Source organism: Malaclemys terrapin, chromosome 2 (assembly GCF_027887155.1).
Source record: "Malaclemys terrapin pileata isolate rMalTer1 chromosome 2, rMalTer1.hap1, whole genome shotgun sequence".
Lineage (NCBI taxonomy): Eukaryota > Metazoa > Chordata > Testudines > Emydidae > Malaclemys > Malaclemys terrapin.
In genome coordinates this window covers 108857664-108878623 of record NC_071506.1, presented here as the reverse complement: position 1 = coordinate 108878623, position 20960 = coordinate 108857664, and the positions used below count along the sequence as shown (strand labels likewise).

At 38.7% G+C, this 20960-nt stretch overlaps 1 protein-coding gene across 6 annotated transcripts in view; it reads right to left on the bottom strand.

The window, feature by feature from the left end:
- The window catches only part of KIF13A (kinesin family member 13A), a 199329-nt gene that overhangs the window by 32206 nt on the left and 146163 nt on the right, over positions 1-20960 (bottom strand). For 4 of the 6 annotated variants that reach the window (XM_054017820.1, XM_054017824.1, XM_054017823.1 and 1 more), the window contains 13 exons: positions 18652-18862; positions 13070-13232; positions 10215-10355; positions 8390-8539; positions 7540-7704; positions 6659-6832; positions 6038-6189; positions 5769-5901; positions 5526-5672; positions 4605-4643; positions 3096-3195; positions 2480-2606; positions 975-1030 (listed from right to left, as the gene is read on the bottom strand). In XM_054017820.1, the coding sequence (XP_053873795.1) occupies positions 975-1030; positions 2480-2606; positions 3096-3195; positions 4605-4643; positions 5526-5672; positions 5769-5901; positions 6038-6189; positions 6659-6832; positions 7540-7704; positions 8390-8539; positions 10215-10355; positions 13070-13232; positions 18652-18862 (1758 nt within the window). The remainder of the gene's footprint in view (positions 1-974; positions 1031-2479; positions 2607-3095; positions 3196-4604; positions 4644-5525; positions 5673-5768; positions 5902-6037; positions 6190-6658; positions 6833-7539; positions 7705-8389; positions 8540-10214; positions 10356-13069; positions 13233-18651; positions 18863-20960) is intronic. The other 2 variants (XM_054017821.1, XM_054017825.1) reach the window with 1 other exon arrangement.

Genomic DNA, 20960 nt, shown 5'->3' with positions numbered 1-20960 from the left:
AAAATTTCAGAGTAGATTTTTAGAGGTTCATGAATTAATATATTGTGCCAGGCAGGCTCTGAATTTTTTTTTAAATCTATCCATCCATCGTAACCAGCTAGCTTCTCATATCACAACCATCGCTGAGGTATAAAGGCATCTTTAGGAGATTAGAATACTAGGATAATCTGGACATTTGATTTTACACATGGGACTACATTAGGGTCATAGACAAGCAAGTTTTGTAATATTCCACTGAATCAGGTAGTTCTTCCTAAACATCTTGTTTAGTATCCTACCTGCTAACTTTCCCAAACCCTCAGATATAAAACAAATTTCAGCGAAGAGATGCCATCTCTTTCGAGAACAAACACTAAGAATTAATTTTAGTAGTCCTTTCACATGAAGAACTTGGTGACTTCCCTGGGAGAAGTTTCAAATACTCTGTATTATGCATGAAACTCTTTAATTATGCTACTAACTTGCAGTTTAAATAATAGTTACTTTTGAACCAGAAGGAGAGCAAAAACAACAACAACATAACTTCTCAATAGCACATGGACAATCTTCTATCAGTGCTTTAAAGAAATATGTTCTTGCAGATAGAACTGAAGCACCTTTTGAAACTTGCACTAGATTTACCTATCTGCTGTCGATCTTAAGTTTAAACCCTGCTTCTTTTGGGGCACTATAATGCACCAAATTTCCTCAAGTATCTTTTAGGAAAATCTCCTTCAGGTCTCTTACAATCCCTTGTTATTTGGTCCCAGTTGTAAAGTTATTCTCTGCTTACTTGCACCAATCTGTGAAATCAGAAAAAAAGGATTTTTCCTTCTAAAAGCTGTACAACATAGTGGAATCAGAGGCATAATTCAAGTTTTTATTTTCCCTGCCTTTCAGGGCCACTCCTTTATTTACCAGTTTATTGAGCTGAATTCAATTATTTCAGTAAAAACAACATTAAAGAAATTTCCTAACCTGCAGGTACAACTTACCATTCAAATCAAGGAAAAGGACAGGTATGTGCGTTTCCATTCCTGAAGGTGGGGTCCTGGAAGTAAGAACAAACTGCTGTCAATATGATAAAATAAATATGTAAGCTAACCCGCACAGGCAGCTATCCATGCAGTATTTACTTACAATGCATCCAATGATTAAAACCTTCAGACATTTTGGTGGAGAATTTAACTGCACCAAAAAAAGTTAGGATACTCAAAGTTATAGTACCCATAGTAATTCACCCACCTATTATAGACATTGTATTCCTGTATATATGACTATATGTATAGCTTAAATAAAAACATCCATCATGGTCATGTGGCACATTTCAACTGTTATGGGAACCTCATCTTTAAATGACTTGTCCTGTGCATACACATTTTCAGCCATGTCATTGAATTGATATAGTTTTTCTCCACATAGAATTAACTCATCCTTTTCTTTTTTTAAAAAAAGAGGTCAAATCATAGTACATTAAAATAAAACACTACTTGTTTATTTCAATTGTCTCATACACATAGGTGAACAGACTTTCAAGTAACTGTCTGTGTAACTAATCACTGAAATTAAATGCCATAGCATTTATATCAATGTGTATATTTTTGGCTAAATGGTACACTATCTAAATTGAGAAGGAAAAGTCACAGGAACTTAGAAATCAGAGATAGGAAAAAAATCTACTAGATGATCTAATCCAGCCTCCTGCTAACGAAGGACTGCCTACCTGGCATTGTACACTGTTTTCAGTCAAAAAGAACAACTATTCTTAGCCAAGTTTTTCCCAACTTAAGAAGTGTGGACTACATATAAGCCAGGTTTGATTTTGGTTTGGGTTTTTTTCCTTAAAGCCAGTTTTAATTATTTTGAGTACAAATAAAGGCCTCTGAAAGTGGCGTGTGTGTTTGAGTTGGGAACAAAACCTTTTTAAATTGGTCCAAACATTTAAAAAAGGCAAAGTGGAATGTTATAAAGTTTTCTATAATTTGTCTTTGAGCCAACAAAATGGACATATGAAAGATTTCAACCGACGGGTAGTTTTCAGAATTATAACCACCTGAAAACAAGTGCTTAGATTTAACGTGACTGCTCAAATTGTAACTACAGGATTGTTACCTCAGAGTTTCTATATAACAAGTTAGCTAGGCAACTTTTCCTTCAGATTCTGAATATATTGTGCATTCTACAAGTTAGCTCAATTACATTTTGCCAAACAGTTCTTTGCTCTTGGAGGAGGAAGTTGAGATGCAGTTCCTTTTGTATCCAATGCAAAGTATCAAACAGGAAATTTACTGAGGAATAGTTTATATTCATATTAGGATATTACAGATTCTGGGCCTGATTCACCACTGTTCTTCCAGCTTCACACCAATTAATGCTAGTGTAACACTGGAATACAAACAGTGGTGAATCAGACCCTCAAATCTCATCACTTAATTTTCTATGCACACATACAAAAAAATGATGTTGGGGTTTTGTGTTCTTGAGCTCTATTTACACATACCAATCTGCAGGAGCACCTGGGATGCCACTGCCTGGGGCTGGGACAAGCACTGCATTCCTCTCTTCTGTTAGTCCCATCCACTGTTCTAGTAGCCGTGCTTCCCGTTCTATTTCATCCTCCATTTTCTCTACAGTGAAAGAGACAATATATTAGATGTATGATTTTAAACTGCATTTGTAGTTCACATTTCCCTATAACAAAATTATAGTTTATCACGAGATTATAAATCACACTATGCAGACTTGTGACACTGAAATCTGAACTACTGTACAAATTTCAACTTTACTAGAAAAAGTTCCTCTATAAGTTAATGTGACTTTTTAAAAAAACAAACCCTTTTTATTCTAAACAACATATTAAGCACAATTATAAGGTTCACGTCAAGTGAAACTATGTCTGTTTGGAAAGGGGGACAAAGTACAAAGAGATAGTTCAATGGTTTGAGCACTGGCCTGCTAAACCCAGGGTTGTGAGTTCAATCCTTGAGGGGGCCACTTAGGGATCTAGGGCAAAATCAGTACTTGGTCCTGCTAGTGAAGGCAGGGGACTGGACTCGATGACCTTCAAGGTCCCTTCCAGTTCTATGAGATAGGTATAAGCTTCAAGTGATACAAACCTTGCTTATTGCTGATTTTTTTAATCTGTTCATCTAAGTACTCCCTGCGTTTTATGAGCGCATCAGACCACCTTTCTCGCACACAGTTTAAATCTTCTTCCTAACATGGGGAGAGAAAATATTTTGCTGAACATACCATATTGATCTTTACAAAGGACATACAACTGTATGTGATAATTTGTGATCAGAAATGCTATTGAAAATTTTTGCATGATTAATATGCAGGAAGCTTTCATTTATATCATGCACATTGATTAAGCAGTACACCATCCAGGAATTAAAGGTCAGTATCTTTCAAGCTTCAAATTACAAGAGGAAAAGCATGAAAAGTTGAAACTATACAAGCCGCTGTATAATTTTTATGCTGTCAACATTTCTAAGATGTTCATATACAGAATTTGTGATTTACAGGTAAGTATTAAGACCAGGGAAGTGGCATCCAAACTGTTTAATAGCAGTGGAATGGGGAAAATAGGTATTATACATTGGCCAGGTGTTTTCCTGAAGACTGCAGACAGGTCACTATACCCTTAAACCTGCATAAAATTCTGTTACTAGCTGCCATCAGTGCAATAAAAATTTCCCCATGCAAACAGAATCTATCATGCATTCATGCTTTATGACATCACAGGAAAACTTGGACTATTCTCTGTGATTCACGGTGTCAGGAAGCGCACAGACAGCCCGCAGGAAGTTAGTACCTAAACTGACATTTTGAAGACTACTGCAGAACATACTATGCTATATTAAGGGATGTCAAAACCTATGCCTGAATAAGGCTTTGTTTCTTCCAAGCGCCAAAATCAAATATAAGTCTTACAACTAGGAAGATATCAGGAATATGATTTCCATTTTTAGCATTTTTTCTTATTCTTTTTAAATGCTACCTTTTGGTGATGCATATTTTTAGCTTTCCAAATTTTAACATCTCTAAAGCTACTCAGAATACAAAATGCAGACTAACATTTTTATTTTTTTAGATAAGAAACAACTAAACTTCAATAGCCTAAAAAACAAAATTTCTCATTAAAATATTTAATTTCACAGCACTTCCACTTTGCCTCTCTATTAGAATTTTCAAACAGTAATACATTTTCTAAAGACAAGGTGTTTGCTTTTTTAAACAACCACCTATGATGTAAATTCTGGATAGTAAATGTTAATGAAGGTTGCATGTTTTTATTGTAAGAAATTAATATTAAAGTTGCTAAGTTTTATTTATTTTTTAAAGTAACAGGAAGATAGAAGATCTGAATGTTGAAAATACTATAGAAAGAAGAAGTGAAGTGTAAGATTATAATATAATATATACTTTAGAATAAAGTAAATTATAATATAATATATACTGAAATGGCAATGTTTTTATAGCCCAGGCAGTCTTTTTAATGCAGAGAATGTATTTTTAAAGCTGCTTTTGCTTGCTCCAATACTCTTATTCACTTTAAAGTTGCTGGCTATTAGCATTAGCTGTGCCCCATGCCACAGGATATACAGCAACAGCAGCAATACCTGATAACTATCCATATCACCATCATCAACATCATCTCTCTGGTAGGAGAAAATAAATTTTGTAAAACACAGAGAACATGCATTTTTCTTGACAAAGTAGCACACCGAAAAAAACACATACCAATAAAACCCCAAACATTTCCATCACACACAAACTGGTACAAAGGCAAAGCATTTATACAATTTAATCACCAGAGTCATACAATTAATGACGTGTTTTTGTTTGCTTATATGATATTGGTTAATAAATAAAAGTACTGGTCTCAATTTTCTTACTTGATCCTAGTATCTCACCTGTGATATGAGCATTGTTGTTAGTGTATATTTAAAAAAAAATTCAAATATATTTTGCTTCTTATACACACTGCACAAGTTTTTAAACAGACAATGAGCAGTCAAATTTCTAAAGAGAACAGGTAACACTAGACAGTAGGCAGGAATTAAGGAATCAGATCAACATTATTATGGTAGAGATAGGAACCCCTGAAAATAATGGATTGTACAAAATATTGACAAGCCCTTACATATAACATTATGACTGAGCACTTGTATTATATATGCAAACGTAAACAGGCAAGGGAAAGTTAGTGGCTCTATAGTGAACTGATATGTACATTAAATGCTTGTATATACACACATAGGTAATGTGTATTCTGTGCCCAAATCTGCTCTGAATGACATTAGTAGGTGTTCTGCCACTGGCCTCAACAGGAACAAACTTGGGTCTATAAGCACATATCACACACATATATATCTGGCATCTGTTAAAGTGAGCAAAAGAAACAGAATATTATGTATGGATGTGATTATACTAAAATACTCGGGCCTCCATTTTGATTTTATAACTTGAACTATTTTAAGGAGGTTCTCAAACAGCAAAGCAAATAATAATTAACTCAGTGCATTAACCAGTTGCCCTACCTGGTAGCTGTCCAACCCCCTCTGTAGTTTGGTTGATCTGGCAGTCACACAGCCTATAGAGACAGAAAGAATGGCTTCCACCATGAGGGGAAGTGTTCCCGAATGCTGTACAGGCTTCACTGTCACTTGAACTCTTCGAGAATGACCCTGAACAAGTGACCAGAAGAACGAGAGAGAAATTAAGAACAACATTTTAAGAATACTCTTAAAGTGGGTTAACAGGGCAGGAAAAGGACTCAGTACCTGCCTAAGTTGGAAAATCCCACCAGTGTTTACATCCTTTGCCTGATGGAGTTCAACTGCTGTATATTCCCCCATCTCATTTAGTTCTTGTATGGAAATCCACATTTCTATTCTGCGAGTTACTTCACTCCACCTAGAGAGAGACACCCCAAACAAGCAACATTTGTAATTCAGATCAGTAAGAGTACAAAATTTCTCTAACACTGCAAGTATCTTACCCTAATCTCTTTGGAAAGCTGATGGAATCATTCCTTGTAGCTTATTCATACCTGTCTCTCAGTGTCCTAGTTTTAGCATGAAGAGAATCAACCTCCCAAATGGAGCTGCCATTGCCAGTACATCTGTGACCCCACACCTCAATAGCAAGAGCTCCTTCTGAAATGAACTCCAGAAATTCCTCTGTGACATTCACCACATAGTCCTGGAAATAGAGAAGGGGAACTGTATTCAGTTAATAAATCAAATCTCCTCATTTTGTTTGCAATGGGGGGCAGAGCAAATGTGGTCTCTGCTTGCATGGTAGAGGCAACAATTTGGATGAGAAGCCTTAGATTCACAGGCAGGGCCTTGATGGCAGAGAAGACTTGAGACAAATCTGAAGAATCCATATATGCGTGTTTCTAACATTTTAACGTTATGAACATTTCAACCACACTCTAAATCAGGGGTGGGCAAACTATGGCCTGCGGGCCGGATCTGGCCCCTCAGGGCTTTGGATCCAGCCTGCGGGATTGCGCCGAGGATGGCAAAATGCAAAATGCCCCCAAATCCTGCCGCCCTAGGGTCGCCTAGTGGAAGCGCCGGCCCGATGCCATTTAGGGTCATGCTCTGACTAGTTCATCTCAAACATATTGCCCTCCTGATATGCTGTTTTAAAATAAAATAATTACCTTACAGTGAGAGAAGGTCACTGTAAACTGAGCTTCCTTGCTCTGAGGTGATGGCACATCAGGATTGACCACTGGTGCTGCTACAGTTGACTCACACTGATCCCAGAATGCATATTGACAGAAGACAAAGTTAGACAGATTCAGTGGTAGTCCAGTTGCTTCTTTTATTTTTACCTGGGTGAGAAACAGACACTCAAAGTAATGTGATTATAGACTGTTTAAAAACTAAAGCATGTAAATGACAATTAACATTCAGGACCAAATTTTCAAAAGAGATCTCAAACCACTCTCTAAACATGCATCTATTCTGGAAGCCTGCAGTTTTGCATATGCAAAAACTCAGATGCATTTGTGTGCACAGTGTTTAAGTATTTAACCTGCAGACCAATATCCACATTTTTGATCATGTAAAATGCTAGGCTCCCAAAATTGAATATGTAAGTTTTAAAGCTATATATACACACACAATTATTTATTAAAGGGATTGTACTGATGGCAACTGAGATTGAAATAGCCTCTAACCATACAGCATGAACAGCCACAAAAACTTCTCTACTTGACAAATCAACCCTGAAATGCAAGGATCACCTCTTCTGTGACTGCCAAGAAGGGTGTCTCCTGGGATGTCAGTATTTGTGGTGAGGACCTGTGTCCACTAGAAACTGAACTGAAACCACTCAATTCATAGTCATTCAATGGTAATCATTTTTGATCACTACTGATCTGGACTACATCCGAATCAGAGTGAGAGAGATGAGTCTCTTTCCTATTAACAACATCCTAAACAATCAAGTCCTGCAAAATTTAATATTTATATTGGATTGTAACATACATTTGTTTTTTAAAAAAATGCCTCAACTAACAGATTGTCTCCTACTTACCCTGCAAGTGAGCTTTTTTGCTCTGTGAATAATTTCTCCATTGCTGTCCATGATTTCCAGGCTTCCGCTCTCACTGGAGTTCTCAGAAGAGTCATCCCCTTCTGCCACACGTTCTGGAACAACACCAGTGACTCGCATCACTTCAACATGCAGCCGTCCTGCAACCTGAAGCACAAATACTAAGTACTTATGCTTTAAGAACATTAGAACATTGTATAATATCCAATTTCCAAGGGGAGAGAAGGGGAGCAGGCAACAAGCAGTGGAATTGAAATGCCACTGCACCTTAAACACTGAATAGGGTGTCTCTCTCTAGGTGGAGTGAAGTAACTTGCAGAATAGAAATGTGGATTTCCATAGGGAAAAATAAAAGGGAGAGACTATGGAGGAAATGAATGCATGATACATTTATCCCACTATTCAACTTTTCACTTTTCAATTCACACAATTCAATTAAATTCAAAGTAAAAGTACTTGGGGTCATTACTGCAGTGGATTTGTGGCTGAACTTTAATTGGGGTTAAAGAAATTTGTGCATAAAGCTGAGGCGCCTTAATCTCTGACCTTTTATTACTTGTCTGCCAAATTACCACCACAAAATGCATTTTATGTTTTTAGTCAAACAAATTTTCTTAGCCATAAAATGAAGTCTTTTGCTGATTGGATATTTAAAGGTACAAAAAAGACTCAACATTATAAAAATAAAAAATCAGCACTTAGGTTAGTCAAAATTTTAGTGAGAGATATTTATCCATAAAACAGGTTACAAACCTAGAACTAATTCCATTCCCTCTTTCCACTTGCAATACATTATACATTACCAATACATTAAGATTCTATTTAGCCTTACCTCCCCCTGCTGGCTGATGATCGGCACTGCATATTGAAGTTTAACATCATAGAAAAGGCACTCCAAAAAGACATTTGCTACTCCAATTAAGATATGGTTTTCTTGTGCTTCATAGAAAGGGTCACCTTTTTTACCAATGAGCTTTCTTATCTGTTTTGGATTTTTTAAGAAGGTACATTAATTACTTTTTAAAAGTTGTAAACTTAGTGGAACCATCAAAATGTACACAAACCAACATTGAATAAACATATATTCTTTATTCTGTGACCTTTATCCTTAGTCACCCCACCCCACTGATGTTTCTCTCTGTCATCACATCACACCTAAATTTAGATGTGAAGCTCATCACAAAATTCAAATAAGATCTTTGGATGGGGATCATGTAAGGCCTTTAATTTCACTCATACAAATAATAAAATATGACCTACGTTTTGAAAGAGCTTCAGCCAAATTCAGACCCTGTTCTAAGTCGGTGCAATTCCAGGGACTTCAAGGAGTTGCACCTCCTTATATCTCATCTGAAACTGGTCTTTCTTTTTAAAGAACCAAATTATTCAATACCCAGCTAGATATAGGGGCTGGATGCTGGGGAACACTGCAAGTGCAAGAGGTGTTAGGGGAGCACTCAAGGAGGAATCTCCCCCAGAGGCCTGGAGCTGCTTCCTTACTGCTACATGGCTGAAATAATCTCCACAATTTTTTAAATACAAACACCCCATGCATGACAGCAGATCATCTGGCTCCGCCTCAAAGTATCTTACTAGGAATCCCCATAGAGATGTATACTGCTCTGTGGACGCATGAGCACCCTGCATCTTGCTCCTCCTCTTTGCCTGCCTCTTCCCCTCCCTTTCCAAACACAAATATTTGAACCACAATAATACTGTAATAGCATATAGGGCACTACATACGTACTTCCAGGAAAGATAATTCATACCCAAGAAAATAGACTAGTACAACCAAGATATGTACTTTTAATACTCAGGAATGTACTTTTTAGCGCTCCTGTGCTCACTGAAATCAACGGTCCATTGACTTCAATGTGTGCAGGATCAGACCCACAATACAAACATGATTTGAAAGAGTTTCTTATCATGATGTCCAAAGAAGCAATAATGCACACAGAAGCCAAGTGACTGCTCAAACTGTTGTGAGAATAATGCTCCATGTAGGCTGCAGGAGTCAGAATAATTTGAGCTCCCCATATCAGCCATGTGATAGCATGCTGCTGATGCATTCCTACCTGGCAATTTAAAGGGTACACGCTTGAACAACCAAATCCTATTTCATTCTCTTGCGAGGCATAATGAGCCATGGACTAATATGATTATATATAGGCATGATATTTATGCATAAGCATTATGAATATTTTTACACTTATGGCCAACTTGATATTTTAATTCTCAGCAAATACTAACTCTACTTAGGGCTTTGAAGTTAACATGTACAAAAAATACACAAGGGAAAGTATAGCAAATTTTAAGTTCTAGGACCAAATTCTGTTCTCAAATACTTGTGCCAATTCCACTGGTGTAATGTTAATTAGAATTATGTCAATAAAAGTGTAAAGTGCGGATATGAGGGCAGAATGAGGAGCCTATTCTTTATTCTGCATTGTAATGTACATTGTGCATTTCAGTATTGTTCACAATTCCATCAACAACTCATGCAGAAAATTCTTCTTCACCAAAGTACAGTATTTGTACATGCTGGTTTATGTACACATACAGTATTTACATTCTTTGTACTGAACCTGTAAAGATATAGATAGAGATATATACTAACATACACACATTTTGACATTTTTAAAATGTATTTTAAATACCTCAGGAACTTTTTCCTTCCATTCTTGGTATAGGTCTCTCATGTCAATCAATTTGTTCTCCAGTTTCTCAATAGTCCACACCTGAGTACCTTTTTCTTTTCTTCGTACTTGAATAGCCGGCTCACTTACTATTGCCCCCCTCTGAGTCAGAGAAGAAGAATTATTGACTGCACAGAAATTCATATTTCAAAATATTTAAACTCCTCACTCAAATTATATTCTCAAAGAATACTAAAATACAGAGTACATGGCTGTCTTTTATATTCCAGCCACCCCATCTCTGCCCTCTAACTCAGCATGTAGTGCTGTGAAGATCCAGTGGCTATTTCCCTTTGTCTTTCTCAAATAACTTATTTTTTATGTAAACATGTTAAATAAGAACAATCTCTCACAAATTCACGTGATAATGGATAGTAATATCCTAACTGACAGCAGTAGATTTTACTATATATCTCAAAAGTCAATAAGCCTCTGAAAAGACTAAATAGGTTATTTTAAGTTTTGTAAAGACAATATCACATAGGCCAAAAAAGTGTTGTTTTTTTTAAATCGTCTCAATTTGAATTTAAAAAGCAAGGAACTCTACTTAGGTTGCACAGCAAGAAAACAAAACAAGTGTCATCAGCTCCCATGATGTGCATGCATGGATGGAAGGATACTTGTAAAAGAAAGTTATAGGAGCTATACTTAATGTTACTTTCTTATTTTGAAAACTATTTACTCTCCACATATTAAGCAGTAAATGTCCATGCTCCACCTACTATTAACTTTAATGACTAAGTTCTGGATCCAAACATGCTAATGTCCTCCTTTTCAAATGAAAGTGTGCTCACCACAATTGAATGTGGTGACTCTGCCTGAACAGCACGAAAAAAAAAAAAAAAAAAAAAAAAAAAAAAAAAGAGGACAGCACTACTTTATGGGTCCTAACTGCATCTGGGGTACGAGGGAGGGGCTAGGGCAACAGACCTACCAGAGCCAAACTGGGGGGGACCAGGAAGTGGCCAGAGCAGATAGTGGCATTGACTCACCATGTGCACTGGAGGAAGGGGAGGGTACCTGTACTCATGCATTCCAGAAAGAACTCACTCTCTCTCCCCCAATCACAATATCCGCGGTACCCACATTCTCTCCCATGGGGTTGTAGTAGGCCTTCCCCACAGCAAGAGAGGGACCCAGTGAGGTAGGAAAGGATATTAGGTGAAGATTAGAGTTGTCCAGCGATTAAAAAAACTAATCACGATTAATCGTACTGTTAAGCAATTACAGAATGTGCTAAAGATTCATATGTCCCTTCATGCTTCAACCATCATTCCATAGGACATGCGTCCATGCCGACGACAGGTTCTGCTCAATAACAAGCCAAAGCAGTGCAGACTAATGCATATTCATTTTCATTATCTGAGTCAGATGCCACCAGCAGAAGGTTGATTTTCTTTTTTGGTGGTTTGGGTTCTGTAGTTTCCACATCAGACTGTTGCTCTTAAGACTTCTGAAAGCATGCTCCACACCTTGTCCCTCTCAGATTTTGGAAGGCACTTCAGATTCTTAAACCCTGGGTCGAGTGCTGTAGCTATCTTTAGAAATCTCACATTGGTACCTTCTTTGTGTTTTGTGAACTCTGCAGTGAAAGTGTTCTTAAAATGAACAACATGTGCTAGATCGTCATCCGAGACTGCTATAACATGAAATATATGGCAGAATGTGGGTAAAACAGAGCAGGGGACATACAATTCTCCCCCAAGGAGTTCAATCTCAAATTTAATTAACACATTTTTTTTTTAAACGAGTGTAATCAGCATGGAAGCATGTCCTCTGGAATGGTAGTCAAAGCATGAGGGGGCATACGAATGTTTAGCATATCTGGCACATAAATACCTTGCAACGCCGGCTACAAAAGTGCCATGCAAATGCCTGTTCTCACTTTCTGATGACATTGTTAATAAGAAGTGGGCAGCATTACCTCTTGTAAATGTAAACAAACATCTTTGTCTTAGCGATTGGCTGAACAAGAAGTAGGACTGAGTGGACTTGTAGGCTCTGAAGTTTTACATCGTTTTGTCTTTGAGTGCAGTTATGTAACAAAAAAAATCTACATTTGTAAGCTGCACTTTCGTGATAAAAATATTGCACTACAGTACTTGTATGAAGTGAATTGAAAAATACTATTACTTTTGTTTACCATTTTTACAGTGCAAATATTTGTAATTAAAATATACACTTTGATTTCAATTACAACACAGAATACAAGATATATTTGAAAATGTTAAACATCCAAAATATTTAATACATTTCAATTGGTATTGTATTGTTTAACAAGGCAATTAAAACTGAGATTAATTGCAACTAAATTTTTTGAGTTAATCGCGTGAGATTAATCAACAGCACCAGTCAAGATGCTGAAACTCAGTAGCTAGCAGGTACTTGTTACACAGAGGATACAGTTCACTGATAAACAGGAGCTGAAGTAGATTTAGGGGGAAGAATCCCCTAAGGAAGCCTGAAAAAAAAAAAAAGGGGGGGGGGGGGGGGGACTGATACAGTGGAGAGCCAACTCCATCCCCCTTTTCCAGTCCTCCTTAACTCTCATACAAGAGGAGGGCTTTAGGGTCCCAACAACGGGCTGGCTGGGAGTGGGTTGGGAAAGGTGAGGGCTGACAGCAGCACTCCCAGATAAATGGAAATTATTAACAAAGAATGATGACCTGCACTGTACAACTGATTGCCAGGTATTCTCAGATGTTAGGTGAGTAAAACTGCGGCCTAATTAAACAACGAACACTGCATCTCATCTTTCTTCCTGCATGGCCAGGATAATAAGATAATTCCCTCTTTCAGAGATCAGCTCTTTTTACCTTTCTGTTGGCACTGAGGTTTGCAGCAGGGATCTGAAGTGTCACTTGATAATCAGTTAGCTTGTTCATTTCTTCTGCTAAGAAGTTTGCTTCTCTCACCAGTGTGTTGGCCTTTACTATTTGCTCTCGAAGTTTAGCCAGGCTCTGCCGGAACAATTCATCCCTGTAGTGCAGCAGGGAACATGAAAAATAGAAGGAAACCTATTTTTATTATTGGAAGGTCACAAACGGAATGGCTAGTCAAGTCCTTTTTTTCTTAAACAAATCTGCAAAGAAATGGTGTACTAACACTAAATGTGCCTTATACATCATTTTATTGAGAAAAATCTTAGCATATGAAATAAACATACAGCTATGAAGGAAAGCCCAGAGCAATTAAACCCAAACCTTTCCCAACTAAAAGTCACATTTACAGAGGAACAGCTATACTGGTAATTTGCTAGGAGCCTGAAGGCTGCTCCTAATTTTGACGCAATAAAACACACTGCGTCTGTCTTTCCCTTTAATCTGGAGGTGTGGCCCCCAAAGACTACCAGCCCCAGCATGTGATGCTTCATCTTTATACAAACTGCATGCCGGAACCTACAACCTGTGTCCACACCTTCTTATTAAAAAGATAAGGCTAGCTGGGGGGCCCTGCTGTGCTGTAGTATTCCATGGCCCACTGTACTAGCCATCCCTAGTATAAAACATCATGTGTTCCACATATGGAGTGCACCCTATAATTAAAAAATACTTGCACAAATTAACAACTGGAGCACTGTGTGCAGGTTAACACCCTTTGTATGAATTCCAAAAAGGGTTCCCAAACCTGTTTGAACAAACCTAATCTAATATGAAAATTGGCAGCAACAACAGGCATATGGTGCTCCTCCCTATGATGCAAGTCTAGACTTGCCTCATGCAGGATCCCCAACATTAATTTTTTTAGTTTTACATGTTTATTCTTTGGGTAATAGAGAGAGAAGCCCAATCATTTCTGCCTTGTTTTAGGCATCTGCACATAGGATCCCAGATGCACAGCAGCACTTACAAGGAAGGGAGTATATTGTATCCCATAATTTCTTGCATAAAACCCATAATTAAACCTCAGATTCCTTAGTCCCCAGGACTACACACACACACACACACACACACACACACAAAATCCTACAGAAATCAATTATATAGGATTAGAGACAAGTTTGGGAGGAGTGGCAAGCTTGTTCTGTGGGGCATGTAGATCTGTCAGATGCCTTAAATACGCAGACCATGCCGTATTGTTGTCATGCCTGTAGTCCCTAGCAGGAACTGCTCTTGAGTGGCTACACTTTTCTTCTTTGAGAGGCGTTCCAGACAGTAGTTCTGAGCAATTGTTCTTCTGCCCTGAAGGCTCTCTCATGCAAGGTAACACAAAATTATGTACATGTTGAATAGAAAGGGATAAGACCATTGGTAGGATTAGCGAGGAGGCCTGCTTTGTGGGGTCTTTAGTATTCTAAAGTACCCATCTTAGTGCCTATTTCCTATCTGGCTCAGTTCTGCAATACAAGTGGGGCCTTGTTAGAGGCCAGATACTCAGGCAGCAGCTGTGTCCAAGCCTGCTTCCTCTCCTCCTCCAGCTCCTATTCCCCCCGCCACTTGTTCTGGGGCAAAGAGGGAAACTCCTTTCCCCATCCCTCTTACTACTGTTATCCATGCCATCAGCAATTTGAGATTAGATGGCAATAATGCATTCTACCAAGAGACATATTGTGGGATCACCTGGAAGCTGAAGCTAGAGCAGCTACTTATTCACTAAGCAGTGCTCTGTTCCGAGAGCAAGTTACACGAGAGCTCTGTCATACTGCTGGCTTCCATGTGGAATTGAATGTGTTTTTGATCTATAAATGCTCTAAATGGCACAGGATCTGGCTATATGAAATACACCCCCCACCTTTTTCTCCCTGTGTGATGCTTCCGCATGTGAGATCAGCAGATGTACTCAAACTAACAGGTTACTAATTTAAAAAGGGAGGGAGGGTGATGACAAGACTCTTTCCAGGAGGAGTCCTTGGCTCCCTTTCTTGGTCCAAGTAGAGCCTGAATTTAACAACTTTCTGGGAATGTGACAAAGCCAATCTCTTTTCCTCAGGCTTTTGGGGAAGGTATGGGTGACAAGCATAGCATAGCTAGGTGGGGCTGTTACCTCAGCCAAGTATTAGTTTAGGGAGTTTTCATTATTTTTTGTATATTTTAATTCTTGTTTTCTTTGTGTAGTTGTGGGAATGCACTTAGGGCAGCACCACAAAAACACACCACAGAAACTGAAGCGAACAAAATAAGTTTTAGATGGGATTTTTGTATTTTTACTATACAAAGTGTGTATGCCAAGTTCCATTTGGATACAAACGAAAGCAAATATCCATCTAGATATCGAGTCTGGAAAGGCATTGGTTTTAAAACGAACAGCAGCTAACTCTTAACTATAGTGGCACTTGAAAAGTGCCACTATAATACACACCAGTCACATTCCATGCAAGTCCAGTCACTAAGGTCTGCTGCACCTTGCCCTTCAAACTGAACAGATGGTGTTGTGCCCTAGAATATGAAATATGTTTTCCATACTTCCCATCACGTGCTCAGTAGATGTCCTCTTCCCCCTCAAAATACTATCCTGCCTTCACTGCCTAATTAACACTAGAAATTCCCCACAGACTTCTCTTGATTTCTCTTTCCAGTACATGGACCATTTCTCCACTCTTCAGAAGCCCGAACCTCCTTTAGAGCTGAAAAAATTAAATCTAAGACAATATTCTGCAGGACTAGAAATGTTCACTATTTCTTACAGGATACCTTTTACTCAGGGGTGAAAGTAAGTTAAAGGACTTACTGGTACGCCGGAGTCCTGGGCAGGGGCGTGGCCTCAACCAGAAGAGGCAGGGCCGTTAAATCAAGATTTGAAGGCCCCGGGGCTCCGGCTGTGGCTGTGAGCCCCAGCTGTGGCTGTGAGCCCCAGCTGTGGCTGTGAGCCCCAGGGCCTTTAAATCACCCCCAGAGCTACCAGCTGCAGAGGCGGCTGGGAGCCCTGGGGCTCAGGGGTGATTTAAAGGGCTCTGGCTGCTGCTACTGCAGCGGAGCTCTGAGTCCTTTAAATCGCCGACGGAGCCCTGCTGCCGCTACCCTGAGGCTCTGGCAGCCGGGCTCGGGCAGTGATTTAAAGGGCCCAGGGCTCTGGCAGCGGGGAACCCCAGGCCCTTTAAATCACCCCCCGAGCCCGGCTGCCGGAGCCCCTGGGTAGCAGCGGCAGGGCTCCCGTGGGGATTTAAAGGGCCCAGGGCTCCTGCCACTGCAGAGAGCCCTGGGCCCTTTAAATCGCCCGCCTGGGGAAGCCGGTCAGCTCTTGCCAGTACGCTGTACCAGACCGGACCGACTTACTTTAATCTCTGCTTTTATTCATTAAAATAATTTGATAGACTCCAAAATTTTATCAGATGCATAGCAGCTATGGATGGTGGTGGTGTTTTTATGTTTCAGTAGGACCTAGAGACCTCAGCTATGAGGGTGGGATACTCATCAGTGAAATCCAAGGACAACATTCTTGTTTGAAGGCCCATTCCTCCCAAACTCCCCTAACAGTTGCTGTACAGAGGGTGAGTGATGGCATGGCCACTACATTTCTTGCTTGGGGGCTTCATCTCTTCATATCAGCCTGAAGATAGAGGATATCATCATCCATTCTAGTTTTTTGTCCATTCTCATGCTCCAGAGCATTCTGGCTGCTGTAAAGAGTAAGAAGGGGGTGGGTGGGAGGGGAATACCTCTACTACTCTACCCCAGCCACCTATTTTGTGAGTGGCCTTCCCTTGTGAGTGACTCCAGTTCATACCTATGCTGCTGCTCACAGCCTTTCCCAGGCAGTGGTACCATATCAATTATGTGATTTTTTGACAGCTTCACTACTGTTCACAAGGCAGTTATGAAGAACAACAATGAATCCAACCAGAGGCCTATTCATTTTAATCTGCTACTAGGCAAAGCTGCAAGAAGTTATAAAAGTACAAGAGCTCTGTCTGCAAACTCAGGAAGATGAGACTGCATAATTTTGCATTCAGTTCACATTAGGATGGTTCTCTTTACATCTCTAAGAGCTAGAAACTATTTTTAATTAAAACTGAAATACTACAGTTTTCCCTCTTTGCCTGTGAAATCTTTCTAGTCATCACTGGTACATAGACGAGCAGATTTTTTTCAAGCCCAGTTTGGCAGAATTTGTGAATGCTGAAAGTAAGGCTGCACAAAAACTAACACAAAATGCATAATTTTACAGAACTAGATCTTGATTCTATTTTCTCTTTCCTACATTCTGGGTCTGAATGAGGCAAGACAATTTTGGCTTACTCTGTTTAGACTTTTGTTTTACATTGACTTTTTATGGAGGAAGTGGAAATACATCAAGATAGAAAGGAGTGCTCAAAGTCACCATTTATAAAAAAAAGAGATGAGCGAACAATGAAGTCTCTGTTGTACAATGCAAATAAACATTCACAGAAAACAGAGTTGGACAAAAAACTAGTAGTCCATTTAGTCACTCCTTCTATTGGACAAATCATAGAACCAAGAACAGAATATTACTTTGTTTACAACAAAATGCAGCTGCTGAAAATCTTATTCCTCTCCCTCTGCTCTGACCATATCACTCCCCTCTGTGAGTCCAATAGCTTCCTCTCACCTCCTACATCAATAAGCTTCTGTCATCCTCAATATACATCCCTACCCTTTCCTAAACTCAGCTCATTTTTTTTCCTCCTCCTACTCCCTCTCTGACTTCTTAAGCTCTCCTTTCAAATCTCCCTCCCAAAAGTCCCTTGTGAATCTTTCACCCATGCTTTGTCTGTGTTTTTCCACACCATCCCTTATGACTGGAACTCCTGTGTTTCCCTTGCACACTAAACAACCTGCCTTTACTCAAAATCATTTATCAAAATGTACATTTTGTGTGAGGCTTTTCAACAACAGTGTTCTAAAAATAGATTTATTTTTAAAAGTTTGCACAACATGAGAGTAAACCTTTAATTTTTTGCGCATGTCCTGTGTTTCTGAATTTTGACTGTGCTTGATACACATTGTTAGATTCATGGGGCATGGACTGTTTTCATAGTGTTGGGTAACATTGATGGCACAGTAATATTTGACAAAGTTTGATCTTACATATTTGTCCCTTCCCTCCCTCCCTCAAGTAATCTGTCAGCAACACATGTAGGGAGTGTTAAAACTGTATGAATTTAACACTTGCATAGCATCTGAACTGTTCTATGAAGAGTTCATTGGGAGAAAAATAAAAGTCACCACACCACGCAGGGCAAAATTCTGCTCTCAAAGGTGCATGTGAGACACCAAATCAAACCAATGGGAAGCCCCATACTGCAGCAGAAGTCAGAATCTAGCTCTAAATGAAATAAAAGTGGGATTTAACTGGGTTGAAGAGAGGTCTGATACTGCAGTTTAACAATGAGCCAAAATGTTGATTGTTTCCAGATAGATGGATCACCTTGCCCTCCTATCCCCTAAGCCCTCTCCTTTGTATTTCTCATTCATTTTGGTTTTAACTCCTGTATTCTCACCTCTCTTCTGTCCAGATGTTTACTTTTTGCTGGGCAGTCTGAGCTGTATATGAGAGCCTGTCACTGCCGTGCTGATGCTGCCTTTCTGGAGAAAGCTGCTGCCTGAGCTGCTCGAGCTCACGCTCATACATCAACCTCTGCTCCTCAAGAGCACTCTGCTTCTCTTCCAAGTACTGCTTCTCCAAGACCTGCACCACATTTTGGACTGGGTCTAGAAAAGGAAGAAATGAGCAAACACGACACTTGAATTCAATTACTATCCTATTATTTATATTTCAGTAGCATTCAGAAATTCCCAGGTACTTTCCAAAAGCAAAGAAAAATGCAGCTATTGCCCCAAAGAACTTACAATCCAAAAGTCAAAATAAATATACAAAAGGAAAGGAATACAGAAAGTGAGATGAGTGATCGCTGACAAACATTTAGTTCCATTATTATTTTTTGATGTTGTTTTAAAATATATTATGGACCCCCAGGAGGAGGAAGGATAGAGAAGGGAATGAATTAGTAAGAGCAAGGAAGTAGGACAAGGGAAAAAGGGAAAGGATAACTTCACTTTCTCTGTATTAGCTGCTGAGGAAATGTGATGGAGGGTGGTGGAAGAAAACTGAAGCAAACAACCAAATTATCTACTTCAGTTAGTAACAACCACTGAAAGAAAAGAATCATTTTTTTTCCTTTTTAAAAGCAAGTTATAGATTGTGTACGTTTCCTAGAACTTCTTTGTGGTTCAGGAAGAGAATAAACGTCTATAATAAATTAACCTTCCGATATATTGTCAATTTTAAATCCATCTCATATGTACATTGTACACTAATGTACAATAAACTCTGGGTTGATTTCAGTTTTGAAGACTTACATGTAGTAACTGAACTGGCAGTTAAGAGAAGCTTAAAGTCAACATTTTATTAAGCAATATTAGCTTGCTGTGCTGTAAACGCCACATGTAAATCCTGCAAACACGAACTGAAAGATACATAGTTCGCATTAACATAGTCACAACACACTATTGCGTGGTGCAGTTCACACCCCTGCAGCCCAAACTCTGGGGCTGCGTAGACAAGTCCTTCGATGCTAGTAGTCCTGCCTTTGCTCCAAATATCAAGTCCTGTTACAGTCTCATATACAATACTGGTGCCACATGGAGAGATGTGCCATTGTTAAAGGTGCCATGTTAAATACAGACTCTGTAGAGTCTGCAAGGCATTGGTCAGGTAAAGAGATGCTTGTCAATACTCAACTTTCGGTAAAAAAAATTAGTTCTGATGTCTTTATAGATAAATGTGGCAAAAGTTTCACATTTGGCAATTGCTCACAATTCAATTAATATTTAAACTAGTGGGACAGATTCTGCAAAGCCCCATATATTTAATTGAGGACAATTTCGCCCACTATTTGTAATGTAACTAGGAAAAGTTCTTTATAAAACCCAATTTCTCATCTGAACAGAACAGTGGTGAGGGCTGCCTGTGATCTGCTATAATAATAGTTTGAATTTGTTTATCTGCGTCATTTTTAGCATCATTAAAAGTATTAATTTAGGATATATGTCTTCTCAACGTATCTTTGGAAAAACTGAAAACTACTGCAAGTTACTATTTTAATCGTATCACTGTCGCTCGAAGAAAAGAACTCATGCTTTGCATGCAGACTTATTATAGGGATACCACCATTATAGCAGTTATGAAATACAAAGTAAAAACTTGTAAATGTAAATATTAAACATTTCACAAGACATTAAATGATATACTATGTGTCTTAAATTGTCACAAGTAGTAGACTCTATTCACAGGTAGCTAGAATTTGTATTGGCATTAGAATGATTAATTATTTTTAACTTCCAGATACATTTTGGAGCAAAGAGGATTATTGCTTGAATGGAGTTTTGATAGAAGCATATAAGCTGAATTATTTATTTGCCTGTCTATAATACTCAATTAAATACTTGCATAATGCAAGCAGAATTATCTTCACATCTGCAAGTTTTTATAGCATCATCTCTAAAATATTTTGAAACCATAATTATACCGAAGAATGACTGAGAAATTAAACATTATGCAGAAGATAAAGGACAAGCATGGCAGAAATGAAAAGATGCTACTGTGTTTGGAAGTACAGGAAATAATTCTAAAGATGAATCACTGAGACAAGGGTTTGCTAAATTACTCAAAGACTATTTTTTAACTGATGCCAGAAAGTGAGTTCCCCAACAAGATCGAATGAACGATCTCCCCAGACATCTGCTACTACAGATCACATTAAAAGTTGTTACATGAACAAACCACAGTATGAAAAATATTCTTTGTAAT